This window comes from Oxyura jamaicensis, chromosome 2 (genome assembly GCF_011077185.1).
Source record: "Oxyura jamaicensis isolate SHBP4307 breed ruddy duck chromosome 2, BPBGC_Ojam_1.0, whole genome shotgun sequence".
Classification (NCBI taxonomy): domain Eukaryota; kingdom Metazoa; phylum Chordata; class Aves; order Anseriformes; family Anatidae; genus Oxyura; species Oxyura jamaicensis.
In genome coordinates, this window is record NC_048894.1 from 133575334 (window position 1) to 133591368 (window position 16035).

A 16035-nucleotide genomic window follows, 5' to 3' on the forward strand; every position below is an offset into this window, starting at 1 on the left:
GAGAAAAATCAGAGTACCTGAATGAAATGCTGAACAGTTAACACGAATACTTGTCCCCAAATGAGTTCCTATCCATTATCTTTTTCATAATTATTGCAAAAGAGCTAGTAGCTTCAGTAACTGTGCATATAAATGACCTATTAGAAACTTAACAGGTCATTTCCAGAGGTGATTATGAGCTCTGACTTACAAGAGGTACTCTGTTTTGCACATAATTCTGTTCAATGCCAACAGTCTGGCCAAAATTAAGATAAAATGTGTTTCCACAGGACTAAGTGGAAATAAACTTTGAGAAACTAAAAGCATCGCTACAGAAGGTATGAGTTGGTGAACACTGCTGGATCAGATGTGGTGATTTTCATAACTGAAATGTTAAAAAAATTGCTTTGCATGTGCTGTGGTGTCAGCAGAATGGAAAGAAGAGCAGGCAGTAATTGTATGTTAGTGCTCTTACAATGCTATATGCTATAATTAAATGATGATGAGTGTACCAGTAAAAAGTCAAAGGTTGGATAGAAAGAATAAAAAGCCGAGAAGGTTATCACAATGGACATCTGCTATAGATCACAGTATGAACAACAGAAAGTGTGAGTAGACAAAGATACCTCAGCAATTCTCACAACAGGATGCTCTTCTTCACAAAGGTCCTTATTGGCCCAAATGTCTGTTTATTAATGGGTAACTGTTCCTGTTTTCACTATAACTGAACACACAATAGGTTTTGTATTAGAAAATATTAGAAAATTATTCAAAACCACTATATAAGGAGAACAATATGGAACAGGAATACATATGTGCAGCTGCCTCAGTTGCTGAGGTTGTTGAGAAACAGTGTGAGATACAGGAAAAGACCCTGGCACTCATACTGTGAAAGGCTTGGACATGTTATAAAGGAGTTAACGGAGCAAGATCAGAATAGGTTCATTTAAAACGTGAAGAGAACAAAGGTAAGAGCAAGCATACCATGCTATATAAACAAATGGGAACAAAAGAAATACCAGCTTTCATTCACATCAAATAGATAAATGAGAAAACAAAGCTACAAAAATCTTTGATCTTAATTGAAATGAATGAAGATAGTGACAACTAACAAATAGGTATGATATCGGCATAGTCTGGCCTTAAATCTCAGTGGCTGAGAAGAAAATGGAGGGTGAGGGGAAGGACCAAACTTGGACACAAGAAACAATGATTCTTGAAATATTTATGAGTGAAACAGAAGATGAGATTCTGATATTTATTATTCTTTGCCCACTTTTTCTTCTAGCACAAAAAGACACAGCACAGAAAAAAAAGCAAGTTCAGCAAACACACCAAAATATTATTACATATTACATCAGGCCTGAGATCTCCTGTTTCTTTTTCTTATTGTTAAAAAAAAAAAAAATCTATATCCTGCCTCCCCCCCCTTCCCTCTCTTCCCCCCCTTTTTTCTTTCTCCTGTCTTCTCAAATGTAGACTTTAAACACATGCTCTGCGTCATGTTATGTCATACTGGAACAACTCCTAGTAACACTGAACTTCACTTGTGATTATTTATCTAAAAGTTTTGCTTTCTTTTAAACCCTATGTATCTTGTTGGGCTATATCTACTGATAGCTACTCCCAAGCCTTCAACCTGCCATGTCACAGGAGCTGAAATAAAAGAGTCCAAGTAGAGTTTACTGATGGTCTGTAACGAGAGTAAAATGATAAATCTCTGTGCTGAAAGCCAGCTGCTTCATTCTTAACTCAGATCCCCCCCTTTCTTTTGCGTTCTAGCTAGCATACAGCTGTAATAAATGTGGCTCTTCTCACAAGCCGTGCAGATGTTAACAGTTCTGTAGGACATCAAGAAACATTTCAAGAATCTTGTAAGTGCTGACTAAACTTGCTTGAATTACCCACACTACCTCCTCCACATTCCTATTCAGTCACATTAGCCTTTCTGAATGTATTAAGAAAAAAAAAAAATAATTAACATTTAAGCCAAGACATTAATATCTAGGCCTAAATGCACTATCAATAAACAAGGAATGTTCTTAAGCCATCTGACAACAGATATTGAGATAGTGAACCAAAATAAGTCAATTTTTTCTTTGTCAAGATGACTAATGCATTTTTCATGTCTTATCTATGCAAGAGTGGCTAAATGGCTGCCCGAAAATATATATTTATAAAAGCCATGGGTGGATATATTTGAAAGAAATGATCAGAACTATTGGAGGATCTTTTCTATGCTATTCCAGTAATCAAGTGAATTGACACTAAATTAAAACAAAGGTGTTCAAAGTGCTAACTAGTCCATTTTTACTGCAGTTATATTAGCATGACAGTCATACACTTTAAAGATTAAGCCTCAAACCACAGTTGGTTCTGGGAAGGAGCAAGAGCCCAGCTGTGCAGGTAGGAGACCAGACACCACCTGCATTCATTAAGCAGGTCTGGACCAGAGATGCTGCCTTCCTATTCTGCCCTCTCGAGTAGCAAGTGTAGCCTTCTTTTCCCAGGTAGAACTTCACGGATTCGTGAAGTGGTTTAGCCGCACAGTCACCAACAGAGGCAAATGGGACTAGTACCCTGTATTACTCCAGAACCTTGAAAATCCCACATCAAATATCCTTCCCTGTATGTAAACTTCACACTTCCAATACCTACTGGAAGGAGGACTGCAGAGCATTTCACAGCACTGAGCCATAAAAGGATCACAATCTTTGACAAGTTCAGAAACAAAATGTGCAGTCAAGAGTTTCTACGGTGCAGTTTTTAGATTGTCTCCAGTCAAGTGTCAATCCTTGCAGTTTCAAAGAGGACAGGGTAGGGAGAAATAAAATGAACATATCTACACATTTCCTGCAAGGAATCAATAAAAGGACCTCAGTACAACAAAGACTTACATGCCTGCTCTGCTTCAGATACTTATTCTATTATGGTAGCACATATCAAATTAAAGTCAAATCTTTGAAGAGGCAGGGACCAAATAATTCAACATAAAATGCAGAATTTGAAGAATTGTTTGGTCTTTAATTTAGCAACAGAGAAAATCTGAATATAAAGCAGAATTGCAATGTGCTATATTTTAAATGCTTCATGACACTGCTTTTAGAGTAATTTCATCAAAATATCATAAAAAGTACATTTAAGCCTTTTGAGATGAGCAAAAAGACAATAGACTCAAATCTTAAAACGAAAGTTAATTTAATATTAACAGAAGCTATGACATTAGCTAGTCCAAAACCTCAACCTGTCTTTTAACTTCCACCACAAAATAAATTGGGAGGAGACAGCAGGAAGAAACTAAAAAAAAAAAAAGGTGAGAGAAAGAGAGAGAGAAGAGAGAGAGAGAGAGAGAGAGTTTACTGATATATATATATAAAGAGAGGAGAAAGAAAGCCCACACAAGCAAGAGTCCCTTACTGCTGCTATTCCTCCAGGAGCGGAAATGCTCAGCTCAGTCATGGCTTAGAAGGCATAAACATCATTGAAATTCAAAGGCAGCTCTGAGAAAGAGGACGCCTCAATTGGTATGCAAGTGGTGTTTTCTCGCCCTGAATACATTATGAACTTGCAGCATGCTAATATGCCATGCTATCATAAGCACCAGATGGAACAGTAGGCAGTATATGTCCCATCAAACCTCAGGAAGATGTATTAATGTTCCTGCTCTTTTTTTCTCCCCTTCCCCTCCCCCTTCCCCACTACAATCCTTCAGCTGTGTCCCCAGACTGGCACATTTCTCAGCATCAGTCACCTGCTCCTACAGCACCGCTCTCCCGGGTTGCCTCATCTTCACCAGGTGGTGCCGAGCATCTTTTCCATCTTTTTTATCGCGCAAGGTAAAGGCCACAAGATATGTCAGGCTGTGCTTACTGAAGGGGACTGAGTATAGAAGATAACATCATGAGATAAATGATAGATGAAGAAAGACTTTGGGTTTAAAGCTAGCACGATTGTTTTAAATTATGTATAAGCAGCGCAGCACATATTTCCCCATCAGTATTACTGGTGAAAGAAGAATTGGGGGGCAGGGGCAGTGGGTGATATTTGCTGTGCAACTCAATAAAGAGAGAAACTGGATTAAAGATCTCTGAACTCCTCCTTTCACCAAGCCTGAAACCTTTTCAGAGAAGACATACACAATTCAACAGCTATTGATAGGGTAGGGGCCAGAGCTTCATTTTAAATCAGTGTATTAAACTGAGTAAATGGCACACAGGTAAATTACAGGATTTGTATTTATTTATTTATTTTAAAACTAGATAATTATGTTATTTGACTTTTTTTGATTCAAAAATTGCTTGGACCTATACATATAATTCTAAAAAATGCAGTATTTTAACACTGCTTTACGTTATTAATGAATTCAGTGCTGAGCAGGTTTTATCTGACTGAAGTGTAATCTAGTATTCTGTATGAAAGTATGTGCATACACATATAAAACTGAAACATGGATTTTCTGGTATCACTTGAATTATTCCTCCCTATTCTTTAGCATGAAATATGCCCCCTATTGAAATACATAGTTTGCAAGAAAATTGTTTTCTTTTTCTTTTCTTTTCTTTTTTTTTTCCTCCTACTAGGCCCTTCAAAAGATAAAATTAGGTCCTTGAGTCTGAAGAGTCTGAGCATTCAAAACACAAATAAAAAAGATAACTGAGAAAAAGAAAATCAGCTTTTCACATTTGAAGTTTTAATGTTTGAGTGTTTTAGAACGTTTGTTTTTCAGAAAGAAATCACATCAGTAAACACTTTGCTAATTTCTGATATTTTAGAAACCACCTGCTGATTTACAAACAGCTCTCACTATGCATATAAATCCATTATTTTCCTAACAACATTAGCCTTCTCATGCTTCTCATTAGTCTACTTCTGCAAGATGCTGAGTACTCACAACTCACACAAACTTTTCTGGGAATTAACATTGCTTGAAACCTCACAACAACCAGGCACATGACTATCTGTTGCATGTAATAAGAAGGATTTTTCCAAGTGTTAAAGGTCTGATTGACGGGGATTACCCCCCACCAATCCAATCATAACTAAAACAAAACAAAAAAAGTACCTTTTTCTTTGGTAGTATTTCAAACAAAGCACTTTATGACTGGAATTCACAAATAACAGACATTATTCTAATGTATATTAAATCCAGATTAACTCTAATGCAAGGATTCTTTAGGGAAAAGATCAGAAATCAGACCTTTAATTTTTTACCCTTTTTTTTTCTCTTCCTACTGAATATTGGGGGGCTTGTTTTCTTTCTTAACATGTAGCCTTGAAGGAACATTTGCATTCTGCAAATAAGTCTCTTTAAGACCATTATCCTGCATTATAAAGTAATTTCTGACACCTAAACCGCACTCAATTTAATTAAAACATACTGAAACAGTACAGCTGACTCCCAAAGGAACCTGTTTGGATCAGAAGATGATGATATATGCTATCTGCTGATCATCTTTCATGATCAGATCTGCAATCATCTGTTTTAAAGAACAGTATCAGAACATCTGCATAATCATATTATTTTGTGGCAAAAAGCCCTCCAAAACCCAGAAATTGCATGCAACTGTGTGTGCATATCCCAGCATTATAAGCAGACATATTTAAAATCCAGTCGCTTACTGTAATGACCAAAGGAGACAAAATAAGGCTTTGATTTTTATTTAGCAAGCATCAGTTTCTGCAGCAGAATCCCCATTGGGTAATTCATCATGGCACATCTTCTATATCTGGTGTGGCAAGACAGCAAAAACACTTACAGCCTCCAAAAAGAAAAACACTTGTGACAAAACTATTAAGCATTCCTGGTGATTAAGTAATAGACACTCATTCTTTCAAGACTTCCCTGAACCAATGCCCCAGACAAAACTGTGCAATCATGTTTGGTGGTGTCAGGATGAAATCAAGGCATCATGGTTTTCTGTATTCCTTCAAGAAAAAGCAAGATATTCAGCAACATCTACAAAGCTCTTTCTGATGGAATACAAAAGTTAACTAAAGAAGAGAGTATATCATTTCTCCTGTGGCTCTATGGAGGAAAGCTAGTCAACACCTGATATGCAGGTACTATTTTTATCTTCAGAGCTTTTACAGACTCTCAAGAATGGTTTGAAGCAAAATCTTAAAGCAGCATAAGCTAAAAATCCTGGGTTTTCCACTCTCTGAAGATTGAATACCATTGCTTCCCTTCCTCAGAATGAATTGGAAATTAGTGGTTGAGTAATTTACATGTCAGAGGAAGAAACCAACATGCAAGTCCAACTTTCATTGCATGGGATGTGATTCTGTCTGTACAAGGCAGTTTATAGAGGGCAAGGAAAGACAGCATCGTGGGCTTCCTCTTGGACAGCAGAGAATTTGCTACCCATGCACAACAGACTGTTTCAAACCAAGCTCTCCATTGAAGTTTCATGCACAGATTAATCTTCTGCACAGCAGTCTTTCTTACTAAATATAGAAAACCCAAATACAGATTTGCTTTTACAACCACAGAGAATACTGTAAAGAGAGGTGTAAGTAAATTAACATAACAAGAAGATCATTCTTCAAAATACTTTAAAATTTTAACAGAGACGACAAACAGAATTCCCAGAAAGGTCTTACTTATCCAATTGCAAATGGGAAAAAAGTTGTTCTCAGTACTAACAGGAATTCAGAAAAGTAAAATAAGCACTCCTTTCGAGACAGATTCCCCCCAGAATTGCAAAGGACTTTGCTTTTGTGTCTGAAAATGCAACGCAATCTAATAGTGAATTCAGTGTAAAATAATCAAATTTTGACCTTAATAAGGTAATATAAGTTATTTCCAAGACCTAATAAGAATGAGATTTGGAGAAGCTACCACTTTCAGAACCCTGCAGTAAGGAGGTCAGCAGAAGGATGAACTTAGCCAATACTGACAAATTCTGCAAACTAAGTTTTATCACTGTCCCCCTTCTACCAGTGAAGAAATTAAAAACACTAAGTCCAATATAGTATGATGAACACATGATAAACTCTGTTGCAAGCCAATTTATGAGAAGAAACTTATGACTTTCAAAGCTTTCAACAACAGTGCCATCTGACCTCGGACACCCTTTGTTTTGCAGACATAACAGAAGTTGCTTTAACATGCATCTTTGGCTTTATTTACCATATTAGTAACTCTCAAAGTCCTTATGGTTCCCTCACTGTTTCTCTGTGTGTACCTTCGGAACTGAAACAGTTTGGATTCCTTCTCAAAACAGATGGGGTTACAGCATCCCCATTACTTAAAGATCTTGTTGTACATAGTTCAAGAAGTCAAAAACAATATACCTTGTACAGTTCCAAGCAAAGAAAGTAGCCAATAAAAACTGTAACACCATCCACAGAAACTGACCTCTGTGAAACTTTGGTTAGTAAACTTTCTCCTGACTAGAATACAAATAATTGCATGTGAAGTTAGCAGATATAATTATGCAATCAACAATTACGTGGTGAAATGGACTGGAAAAATAAAATTAAAACAATAAATGTTAATTTGTATTTGCTAACCGCGAATAATGTGTCTGGTGCTCTGTAAGGCACAAGATGCTTTAAAAAAAAATCTCTTAAAAGTTCAAGGAATGATACAGGGAAGTCATACAGAGGGAAGTCAAAGGAGATGGTGGTCATTTGGATTATAAAATAGCTACAGGGAAAATTCAAGACTGTGTACACATGCTTGCTGCCCTCGCTTAAAAGGGTCACCATAACATACTTTGAATGCACAGTTTAGAAGCAAGAATCAAATTATGGCTGTATTTTAATATGTGTGTACATATTTCCCAAATTGTAATCTTGTAGCAGGAAGACTATTTGAGTCAAGTGAGTTTGCATGAGTCACAGAAGAACATATTAATGAGACCTGAATGAAGGGTGGAGGAAGGCCCTGCATCCTGCTAAACTGGGAACATATTCCTTTAGCAGGCTGTAGTTTCAACACAGGAACAGAATAAAACAGTGAATCCTGCATCAGGAAGGGAATCAAGGGTCAGGGTGCTACAGGAATCTGCACCTGAGATGTGAATGACAGTTGGGAGAAGTGGACTACAAGCACATATAGAAAATTCCAATAAAGCATTAGAACTGAAAGGGTACAAAGTTAAATTTTAGAGGTTCTTTCAAAATGACGTACAGAAGACAGAATACTGCATTAAACCCTAAAAGAGAAAAGACTTATCAATAAGCTGGAAAGGGCAATGGCCTTCAAAAGGTAAAACACATTCCTGCTTCTTGAATCATCATTTCAAACCTCTCTGGAAAGCAGTTAAGAATATGCAAATCCCACTTCCTCAAATCTCAATTCAATAGAGCAAAACCCTTTTTAAATCAAGAATGATAGAGTCCTGACCCTACACCAAATCTGCACGAACTTACAGTACACTCGAAGGGTTACCAAAATACATTTTTCTTCCTTAGTCCTCAGCCTCTCTTCCCAGACATGATCAATACTGATTCCCCTTGCTATTCTGTTGCCACAGCTCTTTCAGTCTTTGTCAGCTCAGTATTGTCAATATGCAAACCACTGCAGAGCTCGTTAGTCTGCTTCTACGTCCATAATGAATGAGAACCATATGAGCAGCACTCGTAATAACTGCGTCCACTGCTTACGATATTTCCTTTTGAACTTCAGAAAGATTTCCTGCCACCTTTGACTTACGCTTTGTATCCGTTTAAAAGCAGAGTTAAGTTGCAGACACTGGTCCAGAACATATATCCACATTAGTACTGAAATAGCTGGCTGGATAATTTAAATTAATGTAAATGTGTGGGTCCTACTAGGTAGTTATTCCTCATAAAACTTTTACAAGATTGCCAGATCCCCAGAGCAAGAAAATGAAGTTATTTTTAAGAAGTAGAAATAAATGCACAACTCATTATGCAATATCATGGAAAAGCTCAAGCAAGGCTAGCTTCATGCCATAGGAATTTGGGCAGGAGATTTTTAGAAGCTGGATCAGTTCAGCGTCGCTTTTGACACCGCAGCCCTAAACCAGCTGCAAGAACATTACTACCAGGTGGTGTGCTGCTGCACAGGGACAAGACCAAGAGTTAACTCCCTGGGCAGATCTGCTGACAGAACAGCACAACTGGCAGTCTCCCGCTGAAGAGACCCCTCTCAAATCCCAAGTTTCCAGCAACTTGTTCTTTCAAGCGTTTTTGCAATTAATGCTCACAGTGAGGTTATTGCTCCATGCAACACCAATAACTTTCAATAGAGAAGAAATTGCTAGGAGGGAAAAAATAAAAATTTGGAGGAAAAAAAAAAAAAAAAAGGCACAGAGAAATAAATCCAGCTCTGCTACATGCAAGCACAGCTCCACGAAATACCTTGGGAAGGGGATGCAGCCCTTTCAGTCTGCAGCGTGACTGACAACTCTGCTCCTTTAGCAGTGCACAAAGGCAAAGTTTGTACTGCAAGTTACATATCAGGTAGTGGTGTAGGAGTTGGTTTAATGAATAATTAACTTTAGCTGCCCAGAAGTTCAATACTGCTGAAATTTCCTCCTAAAATGGAATACAAACACCAGTACCAGGCACTGCTCTCCCCTACAGAGGGCTGCAGTACCTCAGACTGGGTATCCAGAACAGCTAATGGCAAACACCCAACTGGAACAGAGAATAATACCACGTGTTGAAGGGACTTTGGGAAGTCAGAAAGACTAAACCCTTCTGCCCCTAGTTAGATCAGGTTGACAGAGGGTTTGTCCAATGGTTTTTTTTTTTTAAAAAACAACAACAACAACAACAACAACAAAAAAAAACATCTTCAGCAACAGATATACCAGTACCTCTCTGGAGAACCTCTTTTGGTGTTTGACTATCCTTATGGCAAAACATTTTTTCCTGATATCTGCCTGGGATTTATTGTGGTCTATTACATGTGCCTGTTGCTTCTCATCCTATCACTGCACACCTCTGAACAGAGTTTGGCTCCATCCATCTCTCCACCCTCCCACTAGACAGCTGTAGATAGCTAATGGCAGAGATGATATAAAGTTAGTTAAATATAACTAGTAACTGCCTACAGCTCACCAACAGGGATATCCTGGAGGCAGTATGCTTTACTCCTGCCCTTCAAGAGCCTCAGTAATTTATAAGCATGAGATCCAGAGACATCCATGTCCTCACCTTCAATAGGGTGGCAAGTAGAATGGGTTTGTTTAAGGCACAGCTAGGCAAGGTGAAAGAGATTATCTTTGATTTTATTCAAAGCCCTTTGACTGGAAGCCTCATTCTAGAATTAAAAGACATGAAGACAAATCCTCCTTCTGCTTGCTCAAGTTCAGGTCTATAACATGTTTCCTTGGCTGGACAAAAGCTACTGCCCAGCAGCAGCTTATTTGGGGTGGGAATAACTTCTACCTCATCCTACACACCAAAGAATGCAACATGGTGCAGAGACAGCCGAGCTCATGGAGAGTGGAGCCAGTGAATATAGACAACTTGGTACAGCACGGCAAGGGCTTCACCAGCTTCACAGATTACTGTGTGAATGTGGAGTTAGCATAGCGTGATACTGAATGAAATCAGCCTTGCCAAGAGGGCCAATATGGCTAGACAGTATCTGCGTATGACTGAATATCTAAGCTCTGCTGTACCCTGTGGATTTCCCAATTTAATCTCTACTCGCCCAAGCATCACTTGCTCTGTGCTCCATTTTACACTGCACACATTTCTGGGAACAAAAAGTAAGCCTGCACTTGTGAAGAGACCAACGTTTCTAAATACACATTAGGCATCCTCCCAGCTTACCTACCAGATCCAACTGTTCAAATGACTCAGATATAGAAATGCCTCCATTCCAGAAAGACACAGGTGTGAACTCAGCACTTGCCTGCTTATCCCTGTCTGTATCAAGACAGATCTTAGCATGCACAGATGCAGATCTACATGCTTGGGGAGCTTCAAAGCTGCAACAGCGATGCATCTGGGATTAGGAGAGAGTTGAGAGCAATTCAAAGGCATACAACTCTGCATATGGAAGCCAGGTACTGCTTCAAGTGCAGAAGTCTTCCTTTGCACTTATCTTTAGTCAGTGAACTGGTAGTAAATACCAAGTTTCTATTGATTTTATGTAGAGTTATCCTTGGCATGCATACTTTGATGACAAAAGGATGTAGCAAACCAAACAGAATACTGGTACAGATGTATGTTCTGTTCTTGCAAAGGACCACATATCACGTCTCTGTCCATTCTTAGATGTATCAACTTCTACATTTACTTCAAATCAGCATATCATAACATTTTAAAATTTATTTTATCTATTTTTTTTAATTGTATATACACAGACAGCATTTATTTGCAAGCTACAGTGATCATGCTTTAATTGGCAATTATGTATTACAGTATAGCCTAAAACCCTCAAATCAAGCTGTGGTCAGTGCTAAACACTGTACACACATCAAGGAAGGACCAGCTAAGGGTCTTCATTTAGAAGCACTAAGTCATCAGAGGGAAATAGCATTTGGGACCATGCTTAAAAATGTATGCATTAACAGCTCTTTTTGCCGTACGAGCTGCATCCCATAATGAGTTAGTTACTCTCCACGCATACATAGCAAGATGCAGTTCACATCCCCATAGGTTGAAAATAAGCACAACGGTGTCACACAGACTTTGGAATTTATTGCTCCCATTAAGGAAGAAGAAACTTTAATACTTTGAATAGCAGTCATTGCAATCTGTCATTACACATCTCCTAAAGCCTATGGTATATATGTGAGGAACCTAGTGACTCACGGTCCTCTAAAAGAAGGAGCTTTTTGCTCCTATCCAAATCCTGAAGAAGATAAAGTCATTATGTAGGATGACTGGAATAATGATGCAAGGTTAGCACTTGGACTTAAGTATTTCCAGACACATTTTCCCTGTTTGGCAGGAAACTTGTTTTGTAAGACACAGAATTGTCCTAATATAACAGCATAGCAACTGCAACTTAAAACAGAACAAGTCAGCTAATGGACTGTGAGGAGACTTTTGCTGTATAACAGCAAAATACGTATGTATTTAAAAAACAGGTGGATAACCCAAATGTTCAGTTACTAGGACACTAACAGTTATGTCCATGGCAATTTTGTTTCTGTTCTTTAAACAAATCATCACTTGCAAGCACTAATGTTAAAACCAGAAAGCCAGTCTAGTACACAGTGGCTATAAATGCCAAATCAATTTTCAGCAGATAATAAAGTCCATGTTTTACAATCAGCAATGCACTGTTTTACTACCCAAAATGTAAGCTAATAATATATAGCTCTGCTAAATGGAAAATGCAGATATGCTGTTAAGAAATGGGCTGGCTGTGAGATGATGGATCATTTCTGCTGGGACCTTCTTAAAGCTATGTGCAAATGTTTTGAAAATATCACATGATGTGGCCATGTGTTAAAAATTACAGCCAGTTAAGTTCTCTGCTAAGAAAAATATGTGGGCAATTTATGAAATGCACTCCAGGATGGAGATATCTTAAGTAAAACCAGATTTTGAAAACAAACCCATTTTTTTGAAACATGAACTTAAAAAAAAAAAAAAAAAGTTGCAGCCACATCTGGAGAGCAGAAGTAAAGAAAGGGTGGTCTGACCTAATACCAGGCCATCTTCTGAAAGAGCAGCATTATTTCTGGGCCACAATGACTGTGATCACTGATTGTCCTTTTAAGGAAACCATGCTGAATACTGCCATGGGCAATAATAAAGCATTTTGTAGGCCAACATCTGTTCTTTGAAAGCACTATAAAATGACTGATAGATTTGTAATGTTTCATAAATAAAGTCCGGAATAAACAGTTCTTTAAAAAAAAAAAAAAAAAAAAAAAAAAAAGTAATCAAAAAAACTGGTATATGGGATTAGATGTGAACACCGCTCCCCCAGCATCAATTATTTAGAGATAAGCACTTCCTCGAGTTCACTAAACAGAATGACGAAACGGTTAACTTGGTTACTGCCAGCTTTATGTTAACAGGATTATCTTTCTATAGACTTTTCTCAGAGTTGCAGCAGTGCCTTAGCAGAAATCCGAATTGCTTTTACAGTGTTTCATTAGCAAGCCTTTCTGCCCTGGCTTTTTAGTCACAGGGAAGTGAGAAGGTGAGTGGCCAATCACAATTATAACAGTATGAACAGTTTGGCTTTGAAGAGCAATTTTACTTTGTGTAGAAATGTTATCACTACATATAAACCAGAACCCATTTTATTACTTCCTGTCCATTCTCCAAAATTAGGACTTTGGATATCACAACTGCTAAAGGGATGCTTCTGAAATCAAGACTTCACACATACACAAAAGGCACTGACATAATATCAGATTACATAAAAATACACATCCTTTTAATCTTCTGTACATAATGTGCTTACTTTTAAAATACAAAATCTGCCCCAGATGGCTAATAATGCCCATTTGAAAAAACCCAACGCCACAATATTAAAGGGCTAAAATATGCTGCGAACAGATTGAGAGGCAGTTCATCCTAGAGGAGAGTAAAAAAGTGCAGATGGGTGTCAAAAATAGCCAAGTGTCAGATCTGTTCAAGTATCTCCATTCTGGCACATGCTCCCAGTCACAGCTGTTAGTGTATTCTCTGTATCCAAGTGCAAGGTTTTCTAACACTCAGAGCTGACATTAAAACACACTTCTTGCTTGCTACTGCTTTAAGAGAATGCTGGAAATTAAACATCTATTTAATGGTAAAGCTTAACGAGTATCGATAAGGGTATACATACTCAAGTATGGCGCGTGCCATTTTGATTAAAGATGCATGAAATTTTAACCAGCAGGTAGATTAAGTAATTTAAATGCCAAAGGCTTAATAGGTTTTCAAAAACCTCCACTCTAGGCATTCCAATACTGTTTGCTAATATCCCCAAATAAAACACACAAGGATCAAAACTGAAAGGGCTGTGTCATTTCAGTATATTCAAATATCTTAATAAAATGCAGACTTAGTAAACCGCACAAGAAGAATAGTTTCATACAAATACAAGAAAAACGTCAGTGGATCCACATTATGCAGAATGCAGTTTTCCAAATTAATGAATTACCATGATATTTCTAATGAAGACCACATTCCCGGGAATATAATGCATGCAAATCAAATTTTAAATTTAAAGGGTTAAAATGACCTTTCATAGTCCTCAGTTGTTATCTATGCAAATTAATTTGCCCATATTTCAACCATATAAATCCTCTTAGCCTTGTGCTTAAGAGCAAACAGAGCCCACTTTCTTGTTCCAACCAAAGGATCAGCAAACATACCAGCAGTAGGGTATGACCATGTAGAAAAATCCTAAAAGGAAAACATTCCTCAAACAACTGGCAATACCTACATGCAACTGTGGTTGCAGCAAACTGGCAGATACTGTTTCAAAACACCATCTGCGAGGTGTACAGACTCCCTGTGATCAAGCATAGCCTCTTCTGCCTGTCCTACCCAAATAATCCACAAGAACCAGCCAGCTGTAGGATCTCGAGCCCTGTCTTTTTTTATCGAGACACAGGCTGTTATAATCAGGCACATGGCTCTGTTCAGTCCTTACCGAAAGAGAAAACAAACAAAACACACCAAATTCAATCCGCTCCATCGTGGTCAAGCATCTCAAAAAAAAACCCCTCAGACAAATCACCCTGCAGAGAAGCAATGCTTTCATTGGCAATAGCACTTATCAATTAGACAAGTGATCTTAAGATCCAAGGAAAATATTTTCCTGAGGAAACCAACCTATTAAAATTTCCAGCTCTGCAGCAATTTCTCTAATTCAGCAGATTTTTTTCATTGTTTTATTTTGTATTAACATATTTCAGTGATCTGCCCAGTGACAGTTAAGTGCTGCGATTTAGGACAATGCTGCAATAATTTGTTTTATAAATCTTCTTCATTTCTCCAACATAAACAGCTTTTGAAAGAGATCATTTCAGCTGATCGCTGAACGCTGCAAATGATCTCCATCGATAAAATGTTTGCAGATTCAAGGTACAGCTGACAGTCATGAAAGCCAGACCAAAGCTGTCTTTCTCTCCGCTAAAATAACACCCGAGCAGAGACCTGCACCCACAGACACGGTGACTTTCTGCTATTTCTATCCCTTTGCATTGAAACATCCAGTCCTGCTGCAAGTAGCATCTTTGGCAGTTTCCTTGCACAAATTCCCCTCCCCCAAACACATACACAACAGAATTAGCATCCACAAGCACTCCGTCCCCGTATCAGCTTGCAAATCACCATCTATATTAAAAAAAAAAAAAAAAAAAAAAAAAAAACAATTAGCGTTTCCTCATTTACAAGCAAAAGAGCTGCGATAATTTTAACTCACCAGGCATCCTTGGATAAAATATACCACACTGTAAATGGCTCTCTCCTAAAAGCAAGCTTATTTAGGGCTCAGTGCCTCCTGTTCTGGAATGAGCAGGGAGAAGCGAGGAGGGCCATCGGAGCTGGCTGTGGCAGCGTAGCTGGAGGCAGGATGCTGGGCGCGTGCGTTTGCCAGGCAAAGACAGATGGAGAGCTGACACTCTGTATTGCACTTGGAGCAGAAATGTGAATGATGACAGGAGCACATGTGGCCTTGAACCCAGCCCTGTCTCTTCAGGCAGAACAATGACAGGGATGTGTGTGCAAATTATCACAACCCCGGCTCCCCTCAGCTGACTCCTTTTACTCTACCTTTCACACCAAGTTCCAGATGACCGAAGAATAGAAAGTAAAACGCAGAGTGATAAGCTAAACACTGAATTATTCATTTTTCTTTAAAAGTTAACCCTTTCTCTTGCTGAAGACAATTAGAGAAAAGCATCGCTTCAAATCAGCTCTCCTCCAAAAGTGGAAACAAATTCATTCTTTATTTTAACAGCCATCATTTTGTACTCCATAGGACTACGTTTGTTTATTTAGCTGGAAATTCAAAAGCTGCATGGCCATAGACTGGAGGGTCCCCCCTCCTTTCTCCCCCCTCCCCACACTTTTTTCATTATTATGCTATTTTACTATAGTGAACAGACTATCAAATCACTCCCTTTCTCAGATGCTCAGTAGTATGTGTAAAATAGAACACACTTAGAAAGC

General features: G+C 38.3%; 1 protein-coding gene across 3 annotated transcripts in view; it reads right to left on the reverse strand.

The window, feature by feature from the left end:
- RUNX1T1 (RUNX1 partner transcriptional co-repressor 1) overlaps window positions 1-16035 on the reverse strand; it is a 112962-nt gene that overhangs the window by 63423 nt on the left and 33504 nt on the right. Inside the window, exon 1 of one of the 3 annotated variants that reach the window (XM_035317166.1) lies at window positions 15287-15478. The exons of the other annotated variants lie outside the window; for them this stretch is intronic. Coding sequence (XP_035173057.1) covers window positions 15287-15293 — 7 coding nt within the window. The 5' untranslated portion in view covers window positions 15294-15478. Of the gene's footprint in view, window positions 1-15286; window positions 15479-16035 lie in introns of those variants that run through there. 3 annotated transcript variants of the gene reach the window in all.